General features: G+C 43.3%; 1 protein-coding gene across 1 annotated transcript in view; it reads left to right on the top strand.

Annotated features, from left to right (window-relative positions):
- Positions 1–3828: 3828 nt before the first annotated feature.
- cacng2a (calcium channel, voltage-dependent, gamma subunit 2a) overlaps positions 3829–26372 on the top strand; it is a 119836-nt gene continuing 97292 nt past the window's right edge. Inside the window, exon 1 of the mRNA XM_015975895.3 lies at positions 3829–4207. Coding sequence (XP_015831381.1) covers positions 3982–4207 — 226 coding nt within the window. The 5' untranslated portion in view covers positions 3829–3981. The remainder of the gene's footprint in view (positions 4208–26372) is intronic.

The following is a 26372-nucleotide window of genomic DNA, read 5'->3' as shown; positions in this document are numbered from 1 at the left end:
TTTAGGGGTGTGGTCCTGGTCAACACAATCTCCTGAACTCCAAACTGACTGTCAGAATGGGAAAGAAAGGTGATTTAAGCCATTTTGAGCGTGGCACGGTTGTCGGTGCCAGACGGGCCAGTCTGAGTATTTCACAATCTGCTCAGTTGCTGGGATTTTCACCCACAACCATTTCAAGCTGATAGAAGTGCAACATTGACTGAAAGAACCACTTGTTACAACCGAGGAATGCAGAAAAGCATTTGTGAAGCCACAACACACACAACCTTGAGACGGATGGGCTACAACAGCAGAAGACCCCACCGGGTACCACTCATCTCCACTAGAAATAGGAAAAAGAGGCTACAATTTGCACCAGCTCACCAAAATTGGACAGTTGAAGACTGGAAAAATGTTGCCTGGTCTGATGAGTCTCGATTTCTGTTGAGACATTCAAATGGTAGAGTCAGAACTTGGCGTAAACAGAATGAGAACATGGCTCCATCATGCCTTGTTACCAATGTGCAGGCTGGTGGTGGTGGTGTAATGGTGTGGGGGATGTTTTCTTGGCACACTTTAGGCCCCTTGGTGCCAACTGGGTATAGTTTAAATGCCACGGGCTACCTGAGCATTGTTTCTGACCATGTCCATCCCTTCATGACCACCATGTACCCATCCTCTGATGGCTAATTCCAGCAGGAGAGTGCACCATGTCATAAAGCTCCAATCATTTCAAATTGGTTTCTTGAACATGACAATGAGTTCACTATACTACAACGGCCCCCGCATTAACCAGATCTCAGCCCGATAGAGCATCTTTGGGATGAGGTGGAACGGGAGCTTCGTGCCCTGGATGTGAATCCCACAAATCTCCATCAACTGCAAGATGCTATCCTATCAAATGTGCCAACATTTCTAAATAATGCTTCCAGCACCTTGTTGAATCAATGCCATGTAGAATTAAGGCAGTTCTGAAGGCGAAAGGGGGTCAAACACTGTATTAGTATGGTGTTCCTAATAATCCTTTAGGTGAGTGTATTTCAAACTGATGAGACACGTATGGGTTTGTAGTTTTATTTTTTTTAAATGGTCAAACTTTTTAAAACAAATGTTCAAATTTTACCTTAAGGTATGAGGGTTCTGTAAGAAATGAGCAACACGACTAAACGACTGGGTAACGCTCCCCTGAAAATGTGTTAAAAACCCTTGCAGCCTGTTAACTTTCATTTTTATGTTGAGTTCCTTGATGGATTGCAGTTCTCAATGAGGAAAAAAACAATGCATATTAATCATTTTACACTACTCAGTTCCTGCTGTCTGGGTCTTCTGCAACATGTGGAGATCCTTACAGAATCACACCAGCTTGGCTCCTCCTCAAGCTGGTCACCAGTCCAGTCCCGTTTTACTATGTGTTGATGGTCAAACAACATGGTGATGGTGGCTCTAGCACATGCAGCATGCCCATGCTGCACAAGAGCTCTCAATGGAGTCAGTCCCACACATTTATCTGACATAGCTGTAAATGGTGCAGAAGTTGCTCCAGGAAATGAAATGGAACATATTGTTCCAGCTGTCACACTGGGTCATTTTTCACGATTTTTATTTTATTACCTAAAGTAGAAAACACTTCAATATTATTTTTAAATTACAGAAGTTTGACACTACAATTGTAGTAATTGTTCCTTTTATATATATATATATATATATATATATATATATATATATATATATATATATATATATATATATATATATATATATATATAAAGTAGTTTTACGACCAGAGTTCAGTTTGGCACTTTTTAGAAGTGGCAATGAATACTTTTGGAAAGCAGAGGGCGTCAAACTCCACAGAGGCCAAGCTCCAGGGAGCTGTCCCTTCAGCACCACAACCTCACACTCAAATCTGTGGTAGTTGTTTAATAAATTATTATTATTGTTATGTTTTATTATTATTATTATTATTATTATTATTATTATTATTATTACTATTATTATTATTATTATTATTTGATTAAAGAGTCAATTGCTAACCATGATTTAAAAACAGCTTGGTTTTAAAATCAGTCTTCCACGCTGACAGTTTCTGTCCAGCGACAATGAAACGAGGATCTAAACCTTTGAATTGTAACCTAAAACTACAGCAACTCTGGAGGAGAAGAGTCATTAAAGGATGAAGTTGGTTTGCCTTGATGGAGGAGTAAAAGAGGACTCGCTGCAACAATTGGATAGCTCAATGGTGAACCATAAATGCGTAATTCCCAGCGTGTGCGCACAGGAACAGTTCAGTAATCTACCATTTAGAGATAGACTGGTGACATGTTATGATCACCTCATTCCGTTGATTGTAAAACTCACATTTTCGGATTTTTTTTTTTTATCTTTCCACCGAACCTCTCAGAGAGACCACAGCGGGCCTTTAACGCGTCTCCAAAGAAGCGCAGAATATAAAAGCCTCTTCTATGATGCTTAAAAGAGGGAGAAACACTGAAGGGATGCATGAACGTTGCAGCGCCGCTGACATCGTGACAACACCAGCGCTGTCTGTGAATCCGTGCGCCTCGCTCTCCTGATTGTGTAATACAGGATTTTTTTTCTTCCTGCAAAGCGGCCAAACCTGCATCCGCGAGCGCAAGGAGAGAAAAGGGAGCAGAGGAAGAGGAGGAGGAGGGGAAATCAGGGGCATTGCAACGTTCATCCGATCTCATTTTCTCCTTATTACATGGCGCAAGGGCTACTACACCAGCGGGACTGTCCTGGTGTCAAACTGCCACGGTGAATTTGGATATTCAAGCAGCAGCGGCAGCAGCGGCAGCATTAGCACCATCCTCCTCCTCCATCCTCTGCTGCGGCGGCGCCCACACCGACTCCTCGTCCTCCTCCTGCCGGCTTCATGTCGAGTGATGGTCGCTTTGCCTTGCTTGATGCTCTCCGCTCTCTCCGGATCGTCGATGACAGAGCCTCCTCTCACTGCAGACCCCCATTTTCGGCGGAAACCTGCCCAGAAGTATAGAGCTCCATATGGAAACTGGGGATCAAAATTTTAGGAAAAGGGAAAATCTAAGCGGTCAATTTTTTTGATTTGTTTATTTATATAGTTGTTATTTTGAGCGGTCTGCATGTTGCTTTGGAGAGATTTTACATCTAGATAATTTATTTGATGATTCAGCCTTGATTTCCTCGTTGCACTGGGTTGATTTGTGAAATCCAGCATTAAGATTTTTGCTTTCACCTCATATTCAGGGCTGTTGCAAAATCCTCCTTACAGAACTCAAACCGGCAAACACTTTTCTAATAGGATGATAGATTTAATCGTTGTTTGTCTCCCCAGTTTATTTCAATCAAATTCCTAACTAACAGACCCCTCTAGAGTAATAATTACCTAATATATTCATCTTTAGATTAGCTTTGGATAGTAACCGCAGCTATATAGCGTCTGATTAAAGTAATATTGAACTGTTGTACTGTTAACCTGCCATTACTCCACCACCCTTCAGTCATCCCTCTGCTCCATCTGGGCTCATGTAAACCCACTTCTGTGTACAGCTCGATCCTTTAACAAGCAGGTTGTATTTCCGAAGACCTGCAGAGTCTAGACCGCATTTTTTTATGCCAGGAGTTACTTCATCTTTGATAGCTCTGTGCTATTATCCACATTTGTAGCCTTTTTGCTGCAAGTGTTGGCTACATCTGCAGCCAAAGGCCTGCCAGAAATCCCCTGCATCACTGTTTTCCTCTTTTTTTGTGTGTGTGCAAAAGTGAAATCTATAAAGAGGAGACACATCTCAGCTTTGTTCTCTCCTCCATCTAAACAAATCCACAAATTTTTTCTCTTGTTGTGGTCCTCACCCAAACGCAACCATAAGGTTCCTACCGCAACCTCCTTCTCCTTCCTCCCTCTCCTTCAGCACGAGTATATCCCGGTTTTTCAGTTTGGTTTGGTCCCGCAAATTTTCAAATATTTACTTCCTATACATCAAGAGGAAAGGGGGTCCCCCTTTCATGGAATGCGGAAACATGGGTCTGTTCGACCGCGGAGTCCAGATGCTGCTGACCACGGTGGGCGCCTTCGCGGCCTTCAGCCTCATGACCATCGCGGTCGGTACGGACTACTGGCTGTACTCCCGTGGCGTCTGCAAAACCAAGTCCATGAACGAGAACGAGACCAGCAAGAAGAACGAGGAGGTGATGACCCACTCGGGGCTGTGGAGGACGTGCTGCTTGGAAGGTAAGAGGACCGTCTCAAACTTTCCAACTGCAGTTTCACACAACTGGTAGTTCAGAACTTCACTCAACTGGCTGAATGAAACTGGTCAATTATGAAAAAACTCCTTTAATAGTCTGGATGTTGAGATGTCTGCTGATACTTTTCAAAAGTAAGTTCGAAATTATCTCCCAAGCTTTTGTTCTGAAGTCCCTTTAAGTGGTTATTAACTGCACCAATGCCTTTAATGAAACAATCCAACAAATGAATAATCCCATTGAGATGAATTATATGGGTCTAGGGATTATAGGTAAAAAGAAAAGTCTTGAATCTACAAACTGTCTTTGTGGTTCAAAACAGTAATTTGATGGTTTTTCTATAAATTACTGGAACATCTGACCTTTTCATGATTTTACCACAAACTTAATCTACCTATTGTTAGTCTGAGCAAACCTCAGTTCACCTTACTCTGGGAAAGAAATGCATTTTGTTGTTCTAAAATGTGTTCAAACGATGAAATCTGACCATAGCATCCTGTTTTGGTTGATCCATGACACATGCAGGTAATGACAGGTGTATTTTATCCTATATTATTCTTATCATTTACAAAGTTAGAATGCAGAAAATTATGAAAAGAAACTTTAAAGGGCCCAAAACTCTCCAGTTAAGTCAGTAACATTAGAACAACTTGCTCGATCGCACAAATAAATGTCTTCACAAGTTAAAAGTGAAACAATAATAACAAACATCTAATCTGTAAAACTGTCAACCTTTTATTGTTTATCACTTTGAAGTATTGGCTGAGAACAACGTTTGACCCTAATTAAGTGAAGCTGCAGGTTATCTGCACCTTTAAATGTGTGACAGCAGACTTGCAGTTTGAATGGTGCGACTGGAGTCAAGGTTGAGGTGTAGCCGTGTCTGTCGGTGGGCCTGACCTGCCTGTCGGCCCAGATGACAGTAGCGCCACCTGTCACGTGTCCTTTGACCTGTCTGCATTTTCGGAGATGCCAAACAACCCTCACCCCCAGATCTCTAGATGACCTTCAGCGTCTGCCCTGTCAGACTAAGGAGGCGTGCTTCCTGTCAGGGACCTGGTGGTGGTTTGGGGCACCAACTGAAAAGGAGGAGTCGTAACCTTGTGGAGGAGCAGAGAGTTTCAGATTTTCTCCACTTGGGTCCTGGAAGGCCGCAAATTCTGATTTCAGTCTTCTGTGAGAAGCAGCAGAGCTTTGGCTGCTCAAAACTTGATAAATGTGCTAAAATGATCACCGACGGGTAGATTGTGCAGACATTTGCCACCTCTAACAAAGCTTCATTTAAGTTTCAGCTCATTGTTTTGTTGTGAGGTCCAGTCACATCTAAACTGCAATCAGCAAACAAACCATTAAAACAGTCTTATACTCATAGCTCAGCACCAAACCGCATCCTACACAGGTAGAAACAAGCTGAAGAAAGAGAATATAACTGTTTATGCTGAGAAACAACATCCAGCTAAAGCAGAGGTCTGTGGTTGCGTCGGGTGCCAGAATGATGTAATGTTTGGAACAGCAGGAAATGACATGAATACAAGTTCAGACGGTGCAAAGCTGTTAGTGGGCTAAATATGAAGACGAGCTGTGATCTGTGTGTGTGGGTGAACAGCAGACAACTTACAAAATCCTAATAAATTCTGTTTTTTTTTTGTATTGTATCAGAAAAAAATATTTTATACACAGAAGGAGCAGCAAAACACTACATTTCAGTATCACACCTGCTAAACAACAGCTTTATTTATTAGTTCCAGGCTCATGACGGATGTTTGCACCTCTGCTTTACCTGAGAAGTTACTCAGGGGTCAACAACAGAAGACTGTGGTTTCACCTGATGAGATCCAAATGTGTGTGAGCGTACGTGCATGTGTGTGTGTGTGTGTGTGTGTGTGTGTGTGTGTGTGTGTGTGTGTGTGTGTGTGTGTGTGTGTGTGTGTGTGTGTGTGTGTGTGCAGAGTCGCTGCTTGCTGATAGGAAATGATGCTGTTATTACAGTGGTTCACACAGGATTAATCACAGCTGGAAAGTAATCGTGACAGTGACCAGGCTTTATCCATGCCAAGTCATTATTTAATTAGCAAACAAAACAGGACAGAGTTGAGATGACATCAACACACTTCACACTTTCAGTTGTGTGAGTGTGTGTCTGGCGTGTGTGTAACTTTTTCTACCATAACTCTAACAAATGATGGGAAACAAACCCAGACTTTTCATTTGTGATTGATGAATGATCCTTAGTCTGGAGGAGACAAGTGGCCAGGGGCGGACCGGCCATCTGTGGATTCTGGAGAATCACAGAATGGCCGGTGGGCCGGCCGGCCCACCACCCTCCACGCACGCTTTCAACTCCTGTCCCCCCCCCCCCCCCCCTCAAAGCTCTTTCACGCTCCAGCACTCTAGGTGGCAGCACTGCACCTCTAAGTTGGATGCCAGCTACACTGGCTTTGTCCACCAGGCAAGGAGAAGAAGAAGCTGAAGCGGAGAGGAGGCAAGGGCAGTAGAAAGAAAAAAACCCGGCCGCTAGTAAAAAAAAGGAAAGAAAAGGGTGTGGCTGAGAAGGCAAGAGAAAAAAAATGCGGGCATTAGATGCTGAAGCTTCTAAATGTCACAAATTTACCGACATATTTAGCAGCACAGCCAGCAGCAGCACCTCGCAGCACGTTCACAGCAGTGAAGAAGTCAGGCAGATAGCTACACAGCAACACGTCAGCAGTAGTGAGGGACAGGAAGATGCGCTGGTTCCACAGGCAGATCCAGGGGAAGTAAGCATGGAATGTAAGAGGAGAAACATTTGCAAGGATTGATGTTAGAAATTCATGTTTAGGTTGCAACTTCATTTTATGATAACAGCTAAATTTCAACATTTTAGCTGTAAAAGACCACATGCAGTGGGTAATAAGAAATATGTTGTGGTTTTGCGTAAAAAGGTTGGTAGTAGTGTTACAGTTAATGCTCACAAACTTTGAAAATCTTAAATACCGAAGTTACATTTGTAATGTTGCATTTTCATTTACATGTGGTATTATTTGTGCACCAAGAAGGTGAATTACTGCATCAATTATTAAGCTTATCAGTAATGCAGCTTTTAATACAACATATAGTCCACATTAGCGCTGTTGCTATAATTTTGATGGTTTGACCACATATTTTTGCTGCCAAATTTCCGCACGCCGATTACTTTGGGTCGGGCCTAGTCAAAGTCCAGGGCTGCTTTTTTAGTCCCAGTCTGTCCCTGCAGAAGGCTGCAACAAAGAGCACGCTGCATGTACGTACTAAGGTCAGATTCATTTCAATTCAAACGACTTCTTGTGCAAAGATTGAGACTTAGTCCACACGTAGCCGGGGTTTTTTAAAAACGAATATCCGCCCCTCCAAAAACTTGCATCCACACCGCCGCATTTTAAAAACAAACTCTGTCCACACGTTCCCGGATAAATACGTTGTTAAGGACATGCCAGACCTGTAGGCGGCAGTACTTCCCCCGTTCTTAACCTCGTCCTTCGTCTGTGGTCTTCCGCAAGGAGCAGTAATTCCGCTTGCAAAAACAAACAAGCAACAAGCGCTTGGACAATTGATGGATCGGGTAGTGAGGTCATCCATGCTGTCGGCTAGTGTAAACACAGGTCGCGCACGTGATGTCAGCATTTTTTGTCGCAGAAAGTGACGTTGCGGACCTTAAAACTCCGGTTTTGTCTGTCCACACGCAGACACCCAAAACGGAGAAAACGCAGATCTTCACTTTGGCCGGAGTTTTTAAAAAGATCCGTTTTCGTGTGGATGACAGGCCAAAACGTAGAAAAATATCTACGTTTTGGCAGATCCTCGGCTACGTGTGGACAGGGCCTGAGTCTTAAATAGTAAGTACATCTGATTAGAGCTAGCTTCAAAGTTTCAAATCAGAAATAAAAACAATCACAGAGTGGAAGCAGCTGGACGGAGACAGAGATAAGCAAGCTGCAAACTTGTTTGAGCTCGCAGAGTCATGTCAAGTTAAACATTTCAGATGGTAATTAGGCTCCAGTTTGCAGCTTGGCTCTATTTATTCATAGTGCCAGGGTGACTGGTATTCATCTCTCCTCAGGCTCTTCTTACATTAGGCTTTACTGGTAATTGGGCAGCGACTGGAGCATGCAGATGGTTGAACCAGTTGTGCAGACATTGTTTTATGGTGATGCAGGCTTTCGGATTCCCTGCCCAACTTTGATGCTGTGCTTCATGCCGACTGAACTGGACATCTAAATTTGGTTAGAGTTTTTCTCTAACAAAAATGTTTGTGAGCCAAGATGTTTTTATTACCGTTCAACCAGGCAGGTGGATTGATTGGTCAGATTTTCACCATCAACTAACATTAAAATATCTATTCATTCTGATCATTTTTCCCTATTTTGTGAATACAAACTTTTGAAAACTCTTAGTTTTTAGCACCTTTTAAAACGTGCACTGTCCAATCGCAGCTCAGAAATGCATTATTTAAAAAGCGTTAAAACTCCTGGATCTCTGCCTGTGGAGAGAGAGGTGCAGGTGGAGAGACGTGAGCGTTGGAGTGTACAGTAAACATGTGTGTTTCTGACGAATTGGCCCCCGGAGGCCGTTGTTCCTCCATCCTGTCTGAAACGCCTGTAGAAAGCCACCACCACCCCGCCCGCCTCTGTGCCAGGTGTGCCGCGCTGCTAAGCTGAGGCATTCATCTTCATTACAGCCCCACCCTCAGGCTCCACGGCAAGATAGGCGGTGTTGGAGAAAAATGGTGGACTTCAAGATGAAGGAGGGCCTCTGTGGTGTCTGATTTTTTATCATTTGTTAATTTTTAATGAGGCAGCCTTTCCACAAAGACCTGCTGTGTTTATTTTGTACAAATCACCCAAATATTCAAATGTAAATGTTTTCATGTGGACAAATTGCAATATTTTACTACTGAAAGTGGCACATTTGCTCAAAATAGGCTATTTGCCAGCCTAAATGTTGTCTGTATGCCTTTTGAAATCTCTTAAGCAGTCGAGATTAGTTGTATGTGTCATTCTTTTCCATCGTTCTGCTGTTTTGTTAGACGCTAAGATGCTTTTGTAATTCAAGGCAAAGAAAGTATGAATAGTAAAGAATGCTTGTTTGTTTGGAGTTGAAATGACAATACTTGACTCATTGTTCTATAAATTGCAGCTTTAAACTAAACTTTAAGCATTTCCTGCCATTTCACTTCACTAAGTCAATCTCATCCATAAGAAATGAACAATTCTTGGTTGATTAAATCGTCTGTGACTTCATTATGGCCTCCCACAGCTCCTGTCAATCAGTGTATATGACAGTCCACACATCCTGCCTCATGACTTTATGTATAAGCATGTGGGAGCCACAATGAAATGTTCATTCATGCATCAGAAAGTGCATGTGGGAGTATGTTGCATGCAGGCGAGGCTGGATGGGATGAAAGCAAACAGCAGAGCGGCAGTGAAACGCAGGATTAATCTCACGGTCCAATCAGATAAGGATTGCCCAGCTGGAGGTTGCCTACCCAGGCTAGTTTTCCAGCCCTAAAGAGGCATTACACTGCATTATGACACCGATTCACCAAACATCCAGTTGGTCCAGAATACAGATATGAGTTGAGGCCGAACGGAGTGGAAAACAAATTTAAGGCCACTTGTTGGAGGTGAAACTGAGCCTTGTCTCCTGTGTCAGTCTCATTCCTCTCTGCTGCCTCTTCCTTCATCTGATAACAGCCTGTGTAAAGTGACTGCACTGTCACTCTGCCCTGCAGTCGGCGATGAATGGGATTCATTTTGTCCTCGCCTGCCTCCACCAGAGCTCCGCTGAGAATGCACACGGTCGCTGCTGAGCCGGACTGGTTTATTGCTCTCCACTTTGCCCTCTCTAAGGCCAAATTACAGACCACCCATTACATTATTAAGCAGAGGACAGAGTCAGTGGAGATCAGAGGACTCAGGTCTGTGGTCGTGTTTCTGGTGAAGCTGCTGTTTGTAATCATTCCTACAGCTGCAGAAGGCAGACTCTGGTATCAGTGTGGATATCACTGATTACATTTTGGAGCAGCTTTGGGTCCATTATACAGCCCATCAGACACGTGCACTTTGTTGTGTTGCATTATCTTGTTTCATATTCATTCCAAACATTCTGCACAACAATCGACTTAAAACCTGAGACAGAATCAGAGAAAACAGCTTCATAATGGAGTCAAAATGGCTGAATGATGAATGAATAACAACTGAAAATGTGTTGCTGTAAATATTACCAGATGTTCTGGTATTTACACATTTTGGAAGTCTCTGGTCTTGCAATATTCTTTTGTAATTATCCATTGTTATTGTGTTAAATTTAAACTTGTTTTGACATTTTTAGTACCTTCCAAAACGAGCCATTCCAAGGCTTTGTTACTTTAAGAAAACAAGCTGCTGCTGGCCACGCTCGCCTATCTCCTGATAGGCTAGGCGTTTCACACTGTTAAAATGGGGAATTCTAGTCAAATACCTGCTTTAGCAACCGTGTTATTATTCAGTCACTGTGTCATAACCAAACTATTTCAATCCAGAAGTCACTTGGATTGGTTCCTATATGCACCCACACACGTTTAAATGGTCATTTCCATCTCTAAAAGTCCTAGAGCAAATAGTGGCCATCCAAGTATGTGAGCATCTAAACACTAATGATCTGTTTGAGGAATTTCAGTCTGGTTTTAGAGAGTATCTCAGCACTGAAACTGCATTAGTGAGAGTTACAAATGACATTCTCATGGCCTCAGATAAGAATCTTGTGCCTGTTCTAGTCTTGTTAGATCTCAGTGCTGCTTTTGACACAGTTGATCACAATGTTCTTTTAGAAAGGCTTGAACATGTTGTAGGGATCAAAGGAACGGCCCTCCCTAAGAAATCACAAAGTAGCCATAGAAACAAGACTTGGTATATGTGGTGTGTGTGTGTGTGTGTGTGTGTGTGTGTGTGTGTGTGTGTGTGTGTGTGTGTGTGTGTGTGCGTGCGTGCGTGCGTGCGTGCGTGTGTGTGTGTGTGTGTGTGTGTGTGTGTGTGTGTGTGTGTGTGTGTGTGTGTGTGTGTGAGGGGTTTCTTCCTGTTAAAAGGGAGTTTTCCTCTCCACTGTCACTGCATGCTTGCTTAGTATGAGGATTGCTGTAAAGTCACTAGTCAGTGACTCAATGCAATCTGCTGGGTTCCTTATACAGGAAACATTTTACTCAATAGCTTAATGAACTGAACTCCATTGTTTACTGTTCAAAGTGCCTTGAGACAACTCTTGTTGTGGTTTGGCTCTATATAAATAAACTTGAATTGAAATGATTTAATTTTAAAGCACAGAGATCTCAGTATCACACTGGCTACAAGACTAACGACTCCTGAGCCAAGTCAGTTCACGCTTAACTGTGATAGAACCTCAAAGTCATGATTTAAAATGATTCACGTCTCTCACCTGCTGACCAGACATGTAGAGTAGCTACAGCTGGCTAATCCTTCTGTATAATATCCGAGGTTATAAATAGCATTTGACCTGAACCAAACCTCACCGACCAAACCCTTTACTGGAAACTAGGCAAAATCTGTACTCCTTGAACTGGTTCACACACCAAAAGATTTTTACCAGTTGTTGCTGGGAGCGCCTCTACGCCTCTATTGTCTTCTGCTCATCCAGAGTCGAGAAGCGGGGTCAGCAGCCTATGCCTGAAAGCCCAACTTCCCTCTCACCAGGCACTTGGGCCAGCTCCTCCAGAAGAATCGTGAGGCATTCCTAGGCCAATTGGGAAACAGTCCCTTCCATTATCCTTGCCCTATGTCTTGGTAAACAAAAATGTTGAATTCTCAAATTTAGTTGGGTGGGAACTCGAGCGGTAAGGTGGGGTTCTATGCTTTTTTAAAAGGTTTGTTTTAGGACTATAATACCAGACCATGACAGAAAACAGATGGATGTTGTTTAAACATGTTCATAGAGGCAGTAGAAAGCCACATCATATAAGATAGGAAAAGTCTAATTTGCATAACATATCTCCTTTAAATGTTTCATTCTGGAAAAAGTGACATGATTGACTGTTTGCAAAGTAGTTTTTCAATCTTGAAGACTGGAAAGACATTAGAGCAGCAAAGTATCATTTTTAATACAAAACGTCAATTTAAATATGAAATGTGGATTATTTTACATGCACTTGAGTGCTCACACATCAAACTTGAAATAACAATGTAGATTTAAAGTGCACAGCAGAAGTCATTATTATTCCTCTTGTGTATTGGTATTCCTGTCTGTGTAGCTGTGTGAAGTGTGGCTGGCTCTCCTGACAGACCCTCTGAGATTGAATGGACAGCAGAGGAGTATGATGGCATGGTAATTGGTTTAGTGTATGATTAATGCCTTTCACACCTTTGATCGATGGGAGGTGGGGGGCTGTAAATTTTGGTGAAGCTCTTTTGTAAATACTGTTGCCTTCTTTGCAAGGCGTACCCCACCACATCCTAATAGCATCCTTCCTTTCTCCAATTCTAGGGAGAAAGAACAGAAATGACAAACTTTACCAAAGTTTAAACTATGCATCATGCATATTAGCTGCCTGTTTCTAACGTTGACACCACCTGTTCATCACTTTCAGCAGATCAGAAGTGCATGAGTGTTGATTCACTTGTGTTATTTTTAGCAGCAGCTGGTCCTGTTGGGGTGGGGTCTATCTTTATCCTACATGACCAGAGAACAAATCAATATGAAACACACCCTGAACCAATGTTTGTGTAAGCAACCAGTTCAGCACCACAGCTCACCAGAGCACGATAGAAGGACCGATGTTGCCCTGACTGAACACTTTTTTCAAATGATTGTGCTTACAGTCAACAAACAATTCATCAGAGATGCAGAATTTTGTTTTTACATCTCTGTTCTGTGGCTTATGTGACACACTGCTTGGCCAAAAAGGAAACGTCACCACCTGGATTCAACTAAGCAATTAGGTGCGTGCCTCCCATTGGATAATTACCACAAGGGTGAGATCATTGGCATGAATCAAGCAGAGAAAGCATCTTTTGCAGAAACAACTCAAATTGGGTTAAGAACTGTCTAACGCATTATTAAAGACTGGTCTGATGAGTCCCGATGGACCCTGTTCCAGAGTAATGGTGCATCAGGGTGAGAAGAGAGGCAGATGAAGCGGAACACAACCCTTCAGAGACTTGAAAACAAAAACAAAAAACAAAAAAAAAAGCATCTTGAACCTGACTGTGAAAGAAACTGGAAGCCAATGCAGATGGGCCAAGCCAAGCGTAATATGTTCCTGCTTTCTGGTGCTGGGCAGGAATCTATCTGCAGCGTTTTGTGCAAGCTGGAGCTGAACAAGTGCAGCCTTGCTAACTCTTGAGCAAAGGGAGTTGCAGTACTTTCAATGACAAATACCAAAGGAGTGGACTACAGTCTCCATGTGAGCCAGCAACACTAGCGGCTTGCTGCTGGTTAGGAGGCGAAGATGGAAAAAGCAAGAGTGCACCACGCTTATTAATATGAGCCACTTAAACAAATAAAATTAAAGACTAAACAATATGACAAAGAAAATTCTCTGCAAATTTATAAGACTAAAATGATCACTCACAGTGTTTTTTACATCACCAAACAATTCATACATTTAGATTCATAAACAAACACTAAAAAAGAAGATCTTGTGCAAAGTTAAAAAGAAAGAATAGCTTCCAGGCACCAAGTTTTTCAACGACGCATGAAGTAAGAATGACATCAATCCAGCAGCTTCCTTAGTAGAGAGGCCCAGACTTCCCTCTTCTCAAACACTTGGACCAGCTCCTCCGGGGGAATCCCAAGGAGTTCCCAGGCCTGCCAAGAGACATAGTCCCTCCAGCGTGTCCTAATTCCTTTAGGTCTCCTCCCGGTTGGACGTGTCCAGAAAACCTCACCAGGGAGACGTCCAAACAAGATGCCCGAGACACCTCAACTGGCTCCTCTCGATGTGGAGGAGCAGCAAATCTACTCCAAGCCCCTCCCAGATGACCGAGCTTCTCACCCTATCTATAAGGGAGAGCCCAGACACCCTGGGGAGAAAACTAATTTCAGCCGCTTGTATCCGCAATCTCAGTTTTTTTGGTCATTGCCCAAAGCTCATGACCAAAGGTGAGCGCTGGAATGTAGATCAACTGGTAAATCGAGAACTTCACCTTCCAGCTCAACTCTCTCTTCACCACGACAGACCAGTACATCTGCCATTGCTTGGTTCTTTTTTAAACACAGCATTGTAAAGATTTGCTTTTACTTTTTGACGCCAACGTTGATGGCATCACTCCCGTCTCCATTTACCTGTGGGCAGCAGAGTCTAATTTTGTAATATTTAAAGTGACAATCTGTAGTTTTTACCATTAATCTCTGGAATTTTCCATCCAAATGTGGCTGAAAATGAATTAAATATCCAGTTGTTGAAAAATATAGGCGACTTAGTGACATGTAAGCAGAAAAATCTGGTTTAAAATATGCGGGTGCGGTTCTAGCATCTTTGAGGGGGCCGTATTAGACGCCACGTTTCCTTCTGGCCGGCTCGGGGTCGTGCGCCTGTCGATGACATCACACTAGATGATTGGCTGGATGTACGACTTTACAGCGTTACCAAGTTTTGAAAACATTTAGGTAGTAAGAAACATGAATTTATTAACAAAACTGCTGAGCTATATAAAATCTATGTGACAGAACAGAATTGAAAAAGAGATGCAATATATTTTGGTCGAGTGTAATATCGTGACGTCATCAGCAGGAGCAGGACCCTGAGCAAATCCAGGAACTACAGTGTCAGAAAACTACAGTCGTCACCGAACTTCCTGCATCTCCTCTCCATCCACCACAAAAACTGTTGCCTGTTTTAATCCATTTTAACCTCATGAGTTACTTTTGAACTTATCACAATAAAGAGATCCACCAACTGCAAAAATACTAGAGTGGGCACTGCGCGGCCGTGCCAGTGAGGGGAAGTCACTGGTGCACTTTGGGCACAACCATTCCCAGACACCAGAGCTGGTCTCGTTCTTACTGGGGTGCTGATGAGCAGGCCTCCCCGCCTAAAGCAGAGAAAAGCAACCCACCAACCCCAGACTCCTATTGGACGGCAAGCTCCCACTCCTAGCCTCCAGCCCAGGGCAGTAAACCGAGAACAGAAGTGTGAGAAGACCACTGGTCTCCCTCCGCCTGCTCCAGGCATTGTCAGAAATTAGCCTTCTGGGACACTTGATCAATGAATGGATTGTGTTTGTGACAGTACCATAATTTTATAAAGGCAACTTATGAAGATTATCTCCTCAGTATTCCTTCAGTGTGAAGCTGAACAGCTGGTTTCCTTCTAAAATGTGCAGGAACATTACAACAATACAATTAGAAAGCTCATCTTATGTTCTTTCAGAAACCATTGGAATTATTTAAATTTGATCAACCATTCAGGAGTAAAGCTTGGTTTATGCTTGACGCATTCACTTTCCGCGCGGTGATGCGGCTCGCGGCTGGAACGCGCTTCACAACTCGCAGCGTTTATGGTTTGTGCGGCTCGTCTCTGCGGTGAGCCAATATTCTCCCAAACTGTAGGGGGCAGCATGGAGCTCTACAGCATGCATCCAACACTACACCACAGTAGAAGTAGAAATCACTGTTTACAACATGGTATTTCAGCATTTTTAACAGCGTCCTCGTCTTTTCCGACGGTGCGAGCTATTTCTCTCCAAGAATTATTAACAACATGTTGATCACGGTGATCTCTGAGAGCTGAATCATACAAATGTCTGTATTTACGAACCTCTGCCGTGCCGGTCCGCCATGTTTTTCCGCGTCCGACCGTCCGCGTGGTTAGAAATTTTCCGAGGTGCGCGTTGCGGAAATCTTGGGCCGTGCGGAGACGCGGTGGAGGGGCGTGGTTGTTAAAATGATGCAAAATGACGCTACTTTTCCGCGCGGAGCCGTGCGGACCTCGCGGACGCGTCAGGCATAAACCAACCTTTAGGATGTGGAGCATCTGTGTTTTGTTTTTTTGTTTTTGTTTTCAACTCCCACAGGGAAAGCACAGACAGCTCTATTTCTAAGCTTTGCAGCACTTTCAGAATTCTGCAGATATCTTGAACGGTTCAGGAATTACAGTAATGAGAAGCGTGCATGCCAAATCCTGTGGGCCGCAACAGGTTGGTAATAAGAACCATCCAACACTTTCTGGATGGGGCCTTGTAAAGGGGGTGTGAGATGTGCTGTCAATGACAACTTTTCACCATCTCGCTAACGTTGATCTGACTTAGTTCAAAGTTTGTCGGTCCTCTGGGGCTTTGGCCTGGGGCCCCAGACATTTGCCTGCCTTGTCTGCCTGCAAATGGCGCATCCCTGCGGTCTCACGGATTGTAAACAAAAACTACATCCCTCTTTGGCTTTTTTTTTTAAGGAGAACAACTGACAACCACCCAGCCGGCTGAGAATGAACCCTTCTTCAATGTAACCTTCCTTGCAATAATTGAGACATTTTTGTGATTATTTCAATGTAAAATTATTAGAAATTGTACCTTTGACACTGTCTCAGCAAGCTAAATTAGACCAAGTAGTTTCTGTATCAGAAATGATAAAACACAAGTTAACCTTTTCTGTAACTGGTTGCTAGTGTTTACAGCCCAGGGGAGGAGGGATTTGGACTCCCAAGATGGGACGGACTGTGTCTTCAGCCTGCTGGTGATTAGCAGCTGAGACAGGAAAATGCAAGTGTGAAGTCTAACACCACTTTGGGGATGTTTTGACAAAATAACAATAAAGCATGGTCGAATAATCCAAAATGTGGATCTTGCCTGATATAGGACCTTGTACTGCTAATAAAGTCAGATCATGTTGAAGCAAATCAAGTTATGACTCACACGTTTAAATATTTAGCAAAAGACAGTGTCGTCAGTGCGCCGCAGGGCAGCTGTGGCTACACTGTAGCTCATCCCCACCAGGGTGTGAATTTGTGTGTGTGTGTGTGTGTGTGTGTGTGTGTGTGTGTGTGTGTGTGTGTGTGTGTGTGTGTGTGTGTGTGTGTGTGTGTGTGTGTGTGTGTGTGTGTGTGTGTGTGTGTGTGTGTGTGTGTGTGTGTGTGTGTGTGTGTGTGAATGGATGAATAATGCACTGTAGTGTAAAGCACTTTGGAATCCTCTGACTCTGAAAAGCGCTCTACAAGTGCAGGTCATTTATCATTCATTATCATTTTTTTGTTATTCAGTGCTTGTTTGCTGTGAGGAAAATTTTTGGCAACTCTTCCTTTTACAGTCCCCTTATTACTAAGTACTTACATGGTAATTACATAGTAAGTTAGAGTGTATTTTATGCAATAAAGTGTGTAATTGGAATAAATTGTAATTATTTTGTAAAGCAGTATTTACTAGGAATGATTCATAAAAATAAAAACTAGAATTGAACCTGAGTTAAATGATAACAGTTTTAGGACTCAGAAACAACAATACACTTTAACTTATTATGTAATTACCATGTAAGTACTTAGTAATTAGACTGTAAAAGGAAGCGTTACCAATTTTTGCATTTATTGTTTAAGATGCAGAAGACATAAGTGAAAAGTCTGGTTACCTTGATGTGTATGTTTCTACTTCGCTCCAAAAACCCAAAAAACTTGGGCTTCATTATGTTCTTGGACACTTTAGGCAAGAGTGTAGCCTCACTTTAAAACATTTGGTTAACAACACCAAACAAAAAAATACAAATATTGGTTTACTTTTTGACGTCAAATGCCTCAATTTTGCAACATTTGTTCAGATAACGAGGCTAAAACATTTTGTTTCACATTGTTTACCTGTGCTGAAATCAGAAACTGCATGGGTACATGCAGAGAAAATGGTTCCAGAGGTGTCACTGGGTCAAAGTTACTAGGTGTAGAAACCTAAGTCATTTTTCTCTCACTGAGAAAGAAAAAACGTTCATTGAGATGTTAGAAAATGAAGCAGACACACGAAAAATGCTAACAAGACAATAACCCTGTTGCAGGGGCAAAATGACAACCATTCAGAATTGTGTATGTGTTGTACTGACCAATCATAAGGCTGAATCATGAGCTTAAAGAGCAAGTCACCCCCAAATCAACTTTTTTTTGCTGATAAACTAAATAAACGAGTGTCTAATCGTGCTGCAGACACGTGTCGTCAATAATTTGGCACTTCAGTGCATCTTAGTTAAAATTTAAATATTCTGCCTAAAACTGGCAGTGTTGTGCTGTTGTCAGGTAAAAACTCTGCACTGTATTCTAATTTAAATCTGCCACCGCTATTGGCTAAGAGGTATGCTATGATGTCATCTGGTACATTATGATGTCACAATGCTGTCGTGAGCCTGTGTGTGTATTTGTTAGCAGCTCCGCCCTCTCGGTCTGCCAGGCAACAGCATTTGTTGCATTTTTCAAAATGAAGTGGGAGTGGAGTTAGAATCTGGTAGGGGTTGACTTGCTCTTTAAGGAATTTAGAAAATTGGAACATTTTGACTTTGTGAACTTTCTTTGACAAACTGCAAATTTGGAAGATTTTGAAAACATTTCAGTGCAAATGCCACAGTCAGCTGTTTGTAACTGTTTGTCAGAGACTTGCCACTAAAAATATAGTTTCCATGTTAGGCTCCCCTAATAACCCCCTGATTTTAAGTGTGATTGTTCTGTGATTGCATAGAATTGATCCTCCCACAGCGAAAGTGTAATTACCAGTAGGACAATCTCTAAACCCAATGCTGTTCATTTTACCTCGCCAGCCGTATCCTTCAGCTGTGGAAACATCCCAAAGAGGCCCTGTAGTAAATTATAATTAACTGCAGATACAATCCATTCATTTGAAGGAGGGGCTATTCACTTTTTATCCTTTCTGTAGTAGCACAGTGAAACCGTAGCAATCTGCTTTTTGATTAATTGGTGGTGTCTGTGGCACAGTTCATTTGTAATCTATTACAGCGTATTTGCTTTTTGTCACAACGCAGCTTACACACACTGCATCTTCTCAGACATGAACAAAGGCACAAGGCAGAGTCGGAGGTAGTTTTCTGGCTTCCTCTCCAACTGCTAATATTATCACAAGGCTTTTAACTTTAATAAAATAATAGCAATGACTGAGTAGGATGTTCAGCATGAGGGCCGATAGGACGCGCCATTAGCATCAGCTGTTCTCTCACACCGTTTAAAGAGTCAGTTTCTAACTTAAACACACTGACACCCTGTTTGCTGTCATTTGCTGCATTTTATCAACCTCTTTTTTAATTTTCATCATAAAAATTACATAATGAATAGTTTCACCTTTTGTTTCTCCAATAAGTCACATTGTTTAAAGAATTAAACAAAAAACTGAAGTGAAATTAAATTACAATGTTTTTAAGTGAAGTAAAATCTTCCTGATAAAAACCTAAATAAAATTACAAATACATAAACCTTGAAATTAAACAAATATTATTTGGAAATTGCCCTATTCTTTCAGACGTTTCCATTGATGTCAATCATTAGTTTGAACACTTTTCTTGGAAAATCAAAAATGTCACTGACTTAATCTTTATAGGTCAATAACGCACGTTTTTTAATTTATTTTTTAAATCAAAATCTACACGACAAGATGAGTCAGGAATTGATCCTCTCTGAGTCTTATCACAAACCCAATGAATTCTTGATTTGGAATATAAAAACTAGGGATTATCGGTTTACCATTAATATCGGCCGCTATCTGCAATAAAATGAAGCATCAGAAACTGTCAGTATAGGTTTTCAGTCCTAATGAACTTTTAGGTACCATACACATGTTATACTGTACATCTAACTCTTCAGATTCTCTCTCTCTCTCTCTCTCTCTCTCTCTCTCTCTCTCTCTCTCTCTCTCTCTCTCTCTCTCTCTCTCTCTCTCTCTCTCTCTCTCTCTCTCTCTCTCTCTCTCTCTCTCTCAAAATGTCAAAATATGACAGATCTGAGGTCAAGTTCTTGACATATCTCCGTCTACCTTAACTTGTGAAATTTGCCCTGTGTAGTGCTGAAGCCTAATTTATACTTCTCCATCTGCGTCGGGACAGGCGCACGCAACGCCATTATCCGTCCTTGCAAGCCTGCTGGAGAGCCCTCGCAAGGACGGACGGAGTCGAGCTCTCTTTTCTAAACATCCGTCCATCGAGACAGAGAATGCAAGCTTGACATCGACAGCGCCGCCATTGCACCGTCAAAAACAAAAAGAGAGTGGAGAATATCTAGCAGCAGATACGGAGCAGCTTGAAGATTACCTCACAGAAAAACTCTAAAAAATATGAATGTTTAACTCCTCAGTGACTGGAGGAGTGAAAAGATACGCAGCAAGCGTTTTATTTGTGGATGGAACTGATGGGAAATGTGGTTTTAGAGATGGTGAGTGCATGAAGAGGTGGGGGAGAATATGAGACAAATTTGTCTGTGCTAAAAGTTTCTTAAATACAATAAAACACAATATAAATACATTATCTTGGACTGGATGCATGACAGGATACCACAAAAAAGTGCTACGCCCTCTGTCGTCCTGGCGGGGAATTGCTTTGCAACACTCCCCAGGGGACGGAGAAGTATGAGAGCAAACTGTCTCCGTCCGTGCGTACGTGTCTCACTCGTGGACGTTTATGAGAGGGAGACAGCACATATCAGTATCAGTATATGTCGGTATTGGGAACTGAGTCAGACAGTATCGATATATCAGATATCGGTAAAAAGCCAATATTGAGCATCCTTAATTAAAAGCATTCAAACGCTTTGTTGGGTTGTTTGTAAAATGCACGTTTTTAATTTGTCCCACCGACCCTCTGTAACGGTCATGATAAACAAAACTGTAGCTGCAGATAGGAGACAGAGATGTTCCCACCTCTGCAAAGCCCTCTTAGCACCCAGTGGGAGAGTTGCTGACAGCTCTGCAGCCGCCATGAAGGCCAAAGCAGCTCCACACCATGTGTCTCAGGCCTGTAACGAGGCAAGCAGTGGACTGGAGGTTCCTGGGTCACCGCCCGGGGCCAGGTGGAGGACAGAGGAGGATGGCTGGAAGTAAACCCAGCAGGACAGAATGAGAGTGACAGATGGAGGAGTGAGCAAGGGGCAAAGGAGGAGGAGGAAGGTAACAGATAATATGATGTATCTTCACAGCGATGGTTTTAATGAGATAGGATGAAGGTGATCTGATGCAGATGGCCTGCAAAAGCATATGCGTTACTGCATTTGAAATGCAAATACAAGACTTTTGGGAGTTTGACATTCTATGTGACTGATCTGTGTTCTGCTCACCCACTTTCTCACCATGGCAGGAAACCAAATGGCTTTGTAATTTTAGACAGACTGAGATGAGCTACTAGAATATACTTGTTGTTTTGTCTGTTTGAGGCTTCATTTCAGGACTGAGACAGTAACAGGCTGTACCCTGCTCGTTTTTGTTTGTGGCATCAGCTTGTAGGGCTCTAACAACAAAAACATATTCATATTCACACATGGGGCTGCATGGTGGCGCAGTTGTTAGCACTGTTGCCTCGCAGCACGAGGGTTGCAGGTTCGAAACTCGGCTGCGGCCTTCCTGCGTGGAGTTGCGTGTTCTCCCCATGCATGCGTGGGTTTCCTCCGGGTACTCCGGTTTCCCCCACAGATATAGGTTATAAAATGTAAGTCGCTTTGGATAAAAGCATCTGCCAAAAAAATAAACATAAACATATTCTTTATTATGGTCATTTTGGACAACAAATCCGTTTCTGAAATTGGAGGAAAGACATCCTTTTACTGAAGAATTAAAAAGAGATTTTAAATTAAAAATTGTTGTTTTAACTAGCAGTTATTTGTATCTCTTTTTTGTTTGAGTTTCTTTGAATTGGTTTGAAGATATAGGTTTGTGAAGTGATTTCTACTTTAGTTTTTTCCATTTAAAGCTAAAGAGGGACACACACTCAAGAGGGAAGCGTTCTAAAGTCTGGCTTCACTTCACTAAATGCGATGGACTATTGGGTGATGATGAAACCAGCGAAAACGATCTGAGTATGAGGCTTCTTAATCTGTTCCAGCAGCAAAATAAACTGTTTAAGACAACGTTAGCTTGATATGTTAGCTACCGTTATGTTAATGGTGCGTTCACTTTCCCCTCGTAACGCCGAAATTCTGACTAGAAGAAAGCAAATGCACCCCCCACCCATGTCCTGTCTGGCTGTGAAGCAAACAGAATTGATATCTGAATGCTGGTGACAAGCCTTACAGATTTACACTCAGGTGGAGCATCAAAGCGTCTGCTTCTAATGTCACGCCTGATACTTAAAACTTTATTGATACTGCTCTTGAATGCTTTGTAATTCCGACCAGAGACGGAGACAGGAGAAAGGAAGAGACAAAAGGTGTGTGTGTGGGGGGGGGGGTCCACAAAAATAAACAGTTATGAACAAGAGTCTGCTTCTAGACTTGCAGAAAGAGAAAAAAATACAAAGAACAAACAAACAAAAAAAATGGGACACAACAATACAACAAGATCAAGCTATCACTGCGTCAACTTGAAGAAGAAATTTATAATCAACATTGTTTAGCTGAACAATCACACGATAATAAATCACAGTGTATTAAGTGCCCACCATAGCCTTAAGACATGTGTTGAATGTGCCCAAGTCCATACCTATGAGAGCACCATGTGAGCACCTGTTTGTGTGCACGCGCTTGTTTATGTAAGGTTTCTCTATAGGAGCGTCCAATAGAGAGTGTGAGGGGCCACAGATCTGCCTTCTAAAGATGTGCAGGAGACAGAGGGAGCTCCAAGTCCCAGGGATCCAGGAGCTGCCCCAGAGCACAGGAACCCCAGGGAGACTGCGACCAGAAAAGCCCCCGTCCCCCTTGAGATGCACAGGGGTTCGTCCCGGGGACCCACAACCAGCAGCCGGCAGAGTCCCGGGAGATTTCGGTGGCAAACCCACAGGCCCGCCTGCAGCCTCCCACCCCCTAGCCGGCCGAGACCAGGACCCAGCGACCCAGGACCCAGGGGCGACCACCCCCGCCGGGGACCCAGCAGAGCCCAGGGACCCAGACCCCACCAGGCAGCCACCGGGATTGGTCAGGCAGACGCCAAAATCTTAAACTCCCTGACCCGGGAGCCACGACCCAGGCAGACCAAGGCACCGCACTCCACACCAGGTGTGGCAGGGAGAGGGGAGATGAAGATCTATATCATTAAATGAAGTCCCAGGAGACGGGAGGAGTCAAAGGCCCCCACCTGACATTTGCAGTCATACACAAACACAGTCACACACTCCCTCCCTCGTGCTCACACATACACATACAACCAAAGACTTACAAAAATGCACGCCGGACACCCACTCATGCTCCCCATACACACCCTATTCACTCTGGTCCCGGTACTGCTGCACATGGGGTACAACCATTACCGGTTCCCAGAGTTCGACCCTTTCTGCTGGGGTGCTGATGAGCAGGCTCCCCCGCCCAAAGCTGAGCACAGCAATGCACCACCCCAGACCCCAACTGGATGGGCGGATCTCCCTCCTAGACTCCAGCCCCAGGAAGCCAAGCGACAACAGAGGTGTGCTAAGACCCCTAGTCTCCCTCTGCCTGCTCCATTATGGTGTTAATGAGTGTTGATGAGGTGTATTTCATGGCTGTGGTGAGCGGGCAGTGCGGGCATCATCTGGCCTATGCCAGCTGATGCCACCGCACCACCCCACTTACACCCTCAACCCTCAGTGTCTAAGTGCAGTTTAAAATTGGAAGTGGGCACCGGCACTTGGGATGAGGCTGAAAGAGCCCCATGCCAAATGTCGTTGAATGTGCTCACTCCCAAGACCCTAAGTGTGTGTTTGCGTGGAATATCGTTGGTGGAAGTGTTTAAGGTGCAAATAAAATTGGGGGGCAGGTTGCCACAGGAATGCGGAAATGGGGTCCATACCCGCACTCCCTGACTTGTCCACCACCAAAGGTCCTATGTGTATGTTTGTGTGATGATGTGAGGGAGCAGGAGGAGAGAAATTTGTGGGGATGGGGATGAATTCTGGTTGGGCTGAGCCCTCCAGGGAGCCAGCTCCCCCACTGGCCCCAATAGGCACCTCTGTTGTCAAAATGCCACCCAGGGCATGGAGACCCCAGCCCATCCTGCCAGGGCCCAAAGCAGCAGCATCACAGAGCCTCACGGAGTCTGAGGACACCAACCCAGCCCCACCCCAGCACAATATCTACGCCCATCCCTGCATTTGCACAACTTCCAGATTATATAAGACATAGGACATCCAGGTAAGGTTGGGTCCTCCCCCTCCTGGACTTCCCCCTCCCCTGTGATGGGACAGCAGAGGAGCCAAGGTCTACCTGAGGCCCTTGAACCCCAGCCAGGCACTACCACATGTTCCTGCCTTCTCCCCGGCAGCATACATGTCTGGACCCGACCCCAAGGCCCCACCCAGATCCCCCCATGGGGCCGGCCACCCCCACACTCCGAGCCCCCAGGCCTCCACCCAGACTCACCCAGGGCAGTGACCCATGGCCAACAGCCCCGCAGTCCCAGACACCCCCAGTGAACCCACCTCCAGAGAACGTCTAGATACTCAAAGCTCAGACCCTCCACCCCCTCACCCACATCATCCCGCAGGACAATATCAATGGTCCCCCATCATCGCTGTGTGATGGAATCGATCAAAGGAGCTCAGAGAGATTGATTTGAAGTGGAAGCAGAGGCTATATCAAGTGTAATATGATCCAACAAAAGATTTCTATACTGGTTGATGCAAAGATTATCTCTATTTTTTCCAATTAAAGAGGATAGTTTTCTAAGCGATGCATATGGCAGTCAGAACCACGTGAGCAAAGATGTTTCAATCGGGTCATTGTCCAGGTTTCCCAGTAAACAAAGAGAGGGGGTGGTTGGGATATGACATTTCAGACACTTTGACAGGTCTTCACATACTCTACCCCAAAATTCCTGGACAGGTGGACAGGACCACAGTGCATGAATGTAATTGTCAGGAATGTTGTTTGTGCAGTGTGTACAGATGTCAGATGACACAAACCCCATCTTGAACATCCGATGACCTGTATAGTGTACTCTTTGTAGAATTTTGTACTGAATTAATTGTAAATTGGGGTGTCTGATCATTTTAAAAGTTTTTAAACAAGTTTGGGACCAGAACTTCTGGTCAAAGCTGACTGATAGATCCACCTCCCATTTTTCAATAGGGATTGCTATTCTGTCGTCTGTTTTGGACAGTGTCTTATATACTTTAGACAGTAGTTTGGGGGGGGTTGAGATTATAGAAGTCTAATACCCTTGGTGGTGTTTGTAATTCTATTTTATTGAGCTTAAATTTTTGTTTTACTACAGATTTAATTTGGTGGTATTCTAAAAAGCTATTCTTATCTATTCCAAATTGGGAGACTATTCTATTAAGTGGGATGAAGTCCAATCCTTCATATATGTGTTCCAGGTATAGGATTCCTTTATTTTTCCAGTCCGGAAGGTTCATCATTTTATTATTTTGCAAAAAATCAGGATTTTTCCAGATAGGTGTGAGTCTGCATGGTATTAGTGAAGACTCTGTCATTTTTAGATACTCCCACCGTGCTGTCAGAGAGGTGCTGATACTAATACTTTTGAAGCCTTCATGTTTTCTTATGCTTGAGCTAATAAATGGTAAGTCTGAAAGCTCTATCGTATTGCGAAGTATCTGTTTTATGTCTAACCAGGACTCATCTAGTGGGTTATATTGCAACCATCTTGGTATATATTGCAGCCTGTTGGCTAAGAAAAAATAACAAAAGTTGGGTAGATCCAGTCCTCCTTTGTCTTTGGTCTTCTGAAGCGTTTTTAAGCTAAATCGTGGAGGTTTATCCTGCCAAAGGAATTTGGTAATTGAGGAGTCCAGAGATCTAAACCAGTCAGCTGGTGGTTTGTTTGGGATCACTGAAAATAAGTAATTTATTCTGGGTAAGACCATCATTTTAATTGTAGCAACTCTCCCCATGAGTGATATCGGTAAGGATTTCCATCTTGCAAGATCATCTTCCACTTTCTAAAAGTGGGATGTAGTTTAGTATGGTTAGATCTGCCAACTTGAGCGAGACATTAATTCCCAGGTATGTGATATTCCCTGACTCCAAATGTGTATTAAGTAAATTGAAAAAAGAGAAATTGATTGGTAGAACTGTGGATTTTAACCAGTTTATAGAGTAATCTGAA

The sequence above is a fragment of the Nothobranchius furzeri genome, chromosome 5 (genome assembly GCF_043380555.1).
Source record: "Nothobranchius furzeri strain GRZ-AD chromosome 5, NfurGRZ-RIMD1, whole genome shotgun sequence".
In the NCBI taxonomy this organism is placed as follows: domain Eukaryota; kingdom Metazoa; phylum Chordata; class Actinopteri; order Cyprinodontiformes; family Nothobranchiidae; genus Nothobranchius; species Nothobranchius furzeri.
This window is presented reverse-complemented; position numbering and strand designations above follow the sequence as displayed.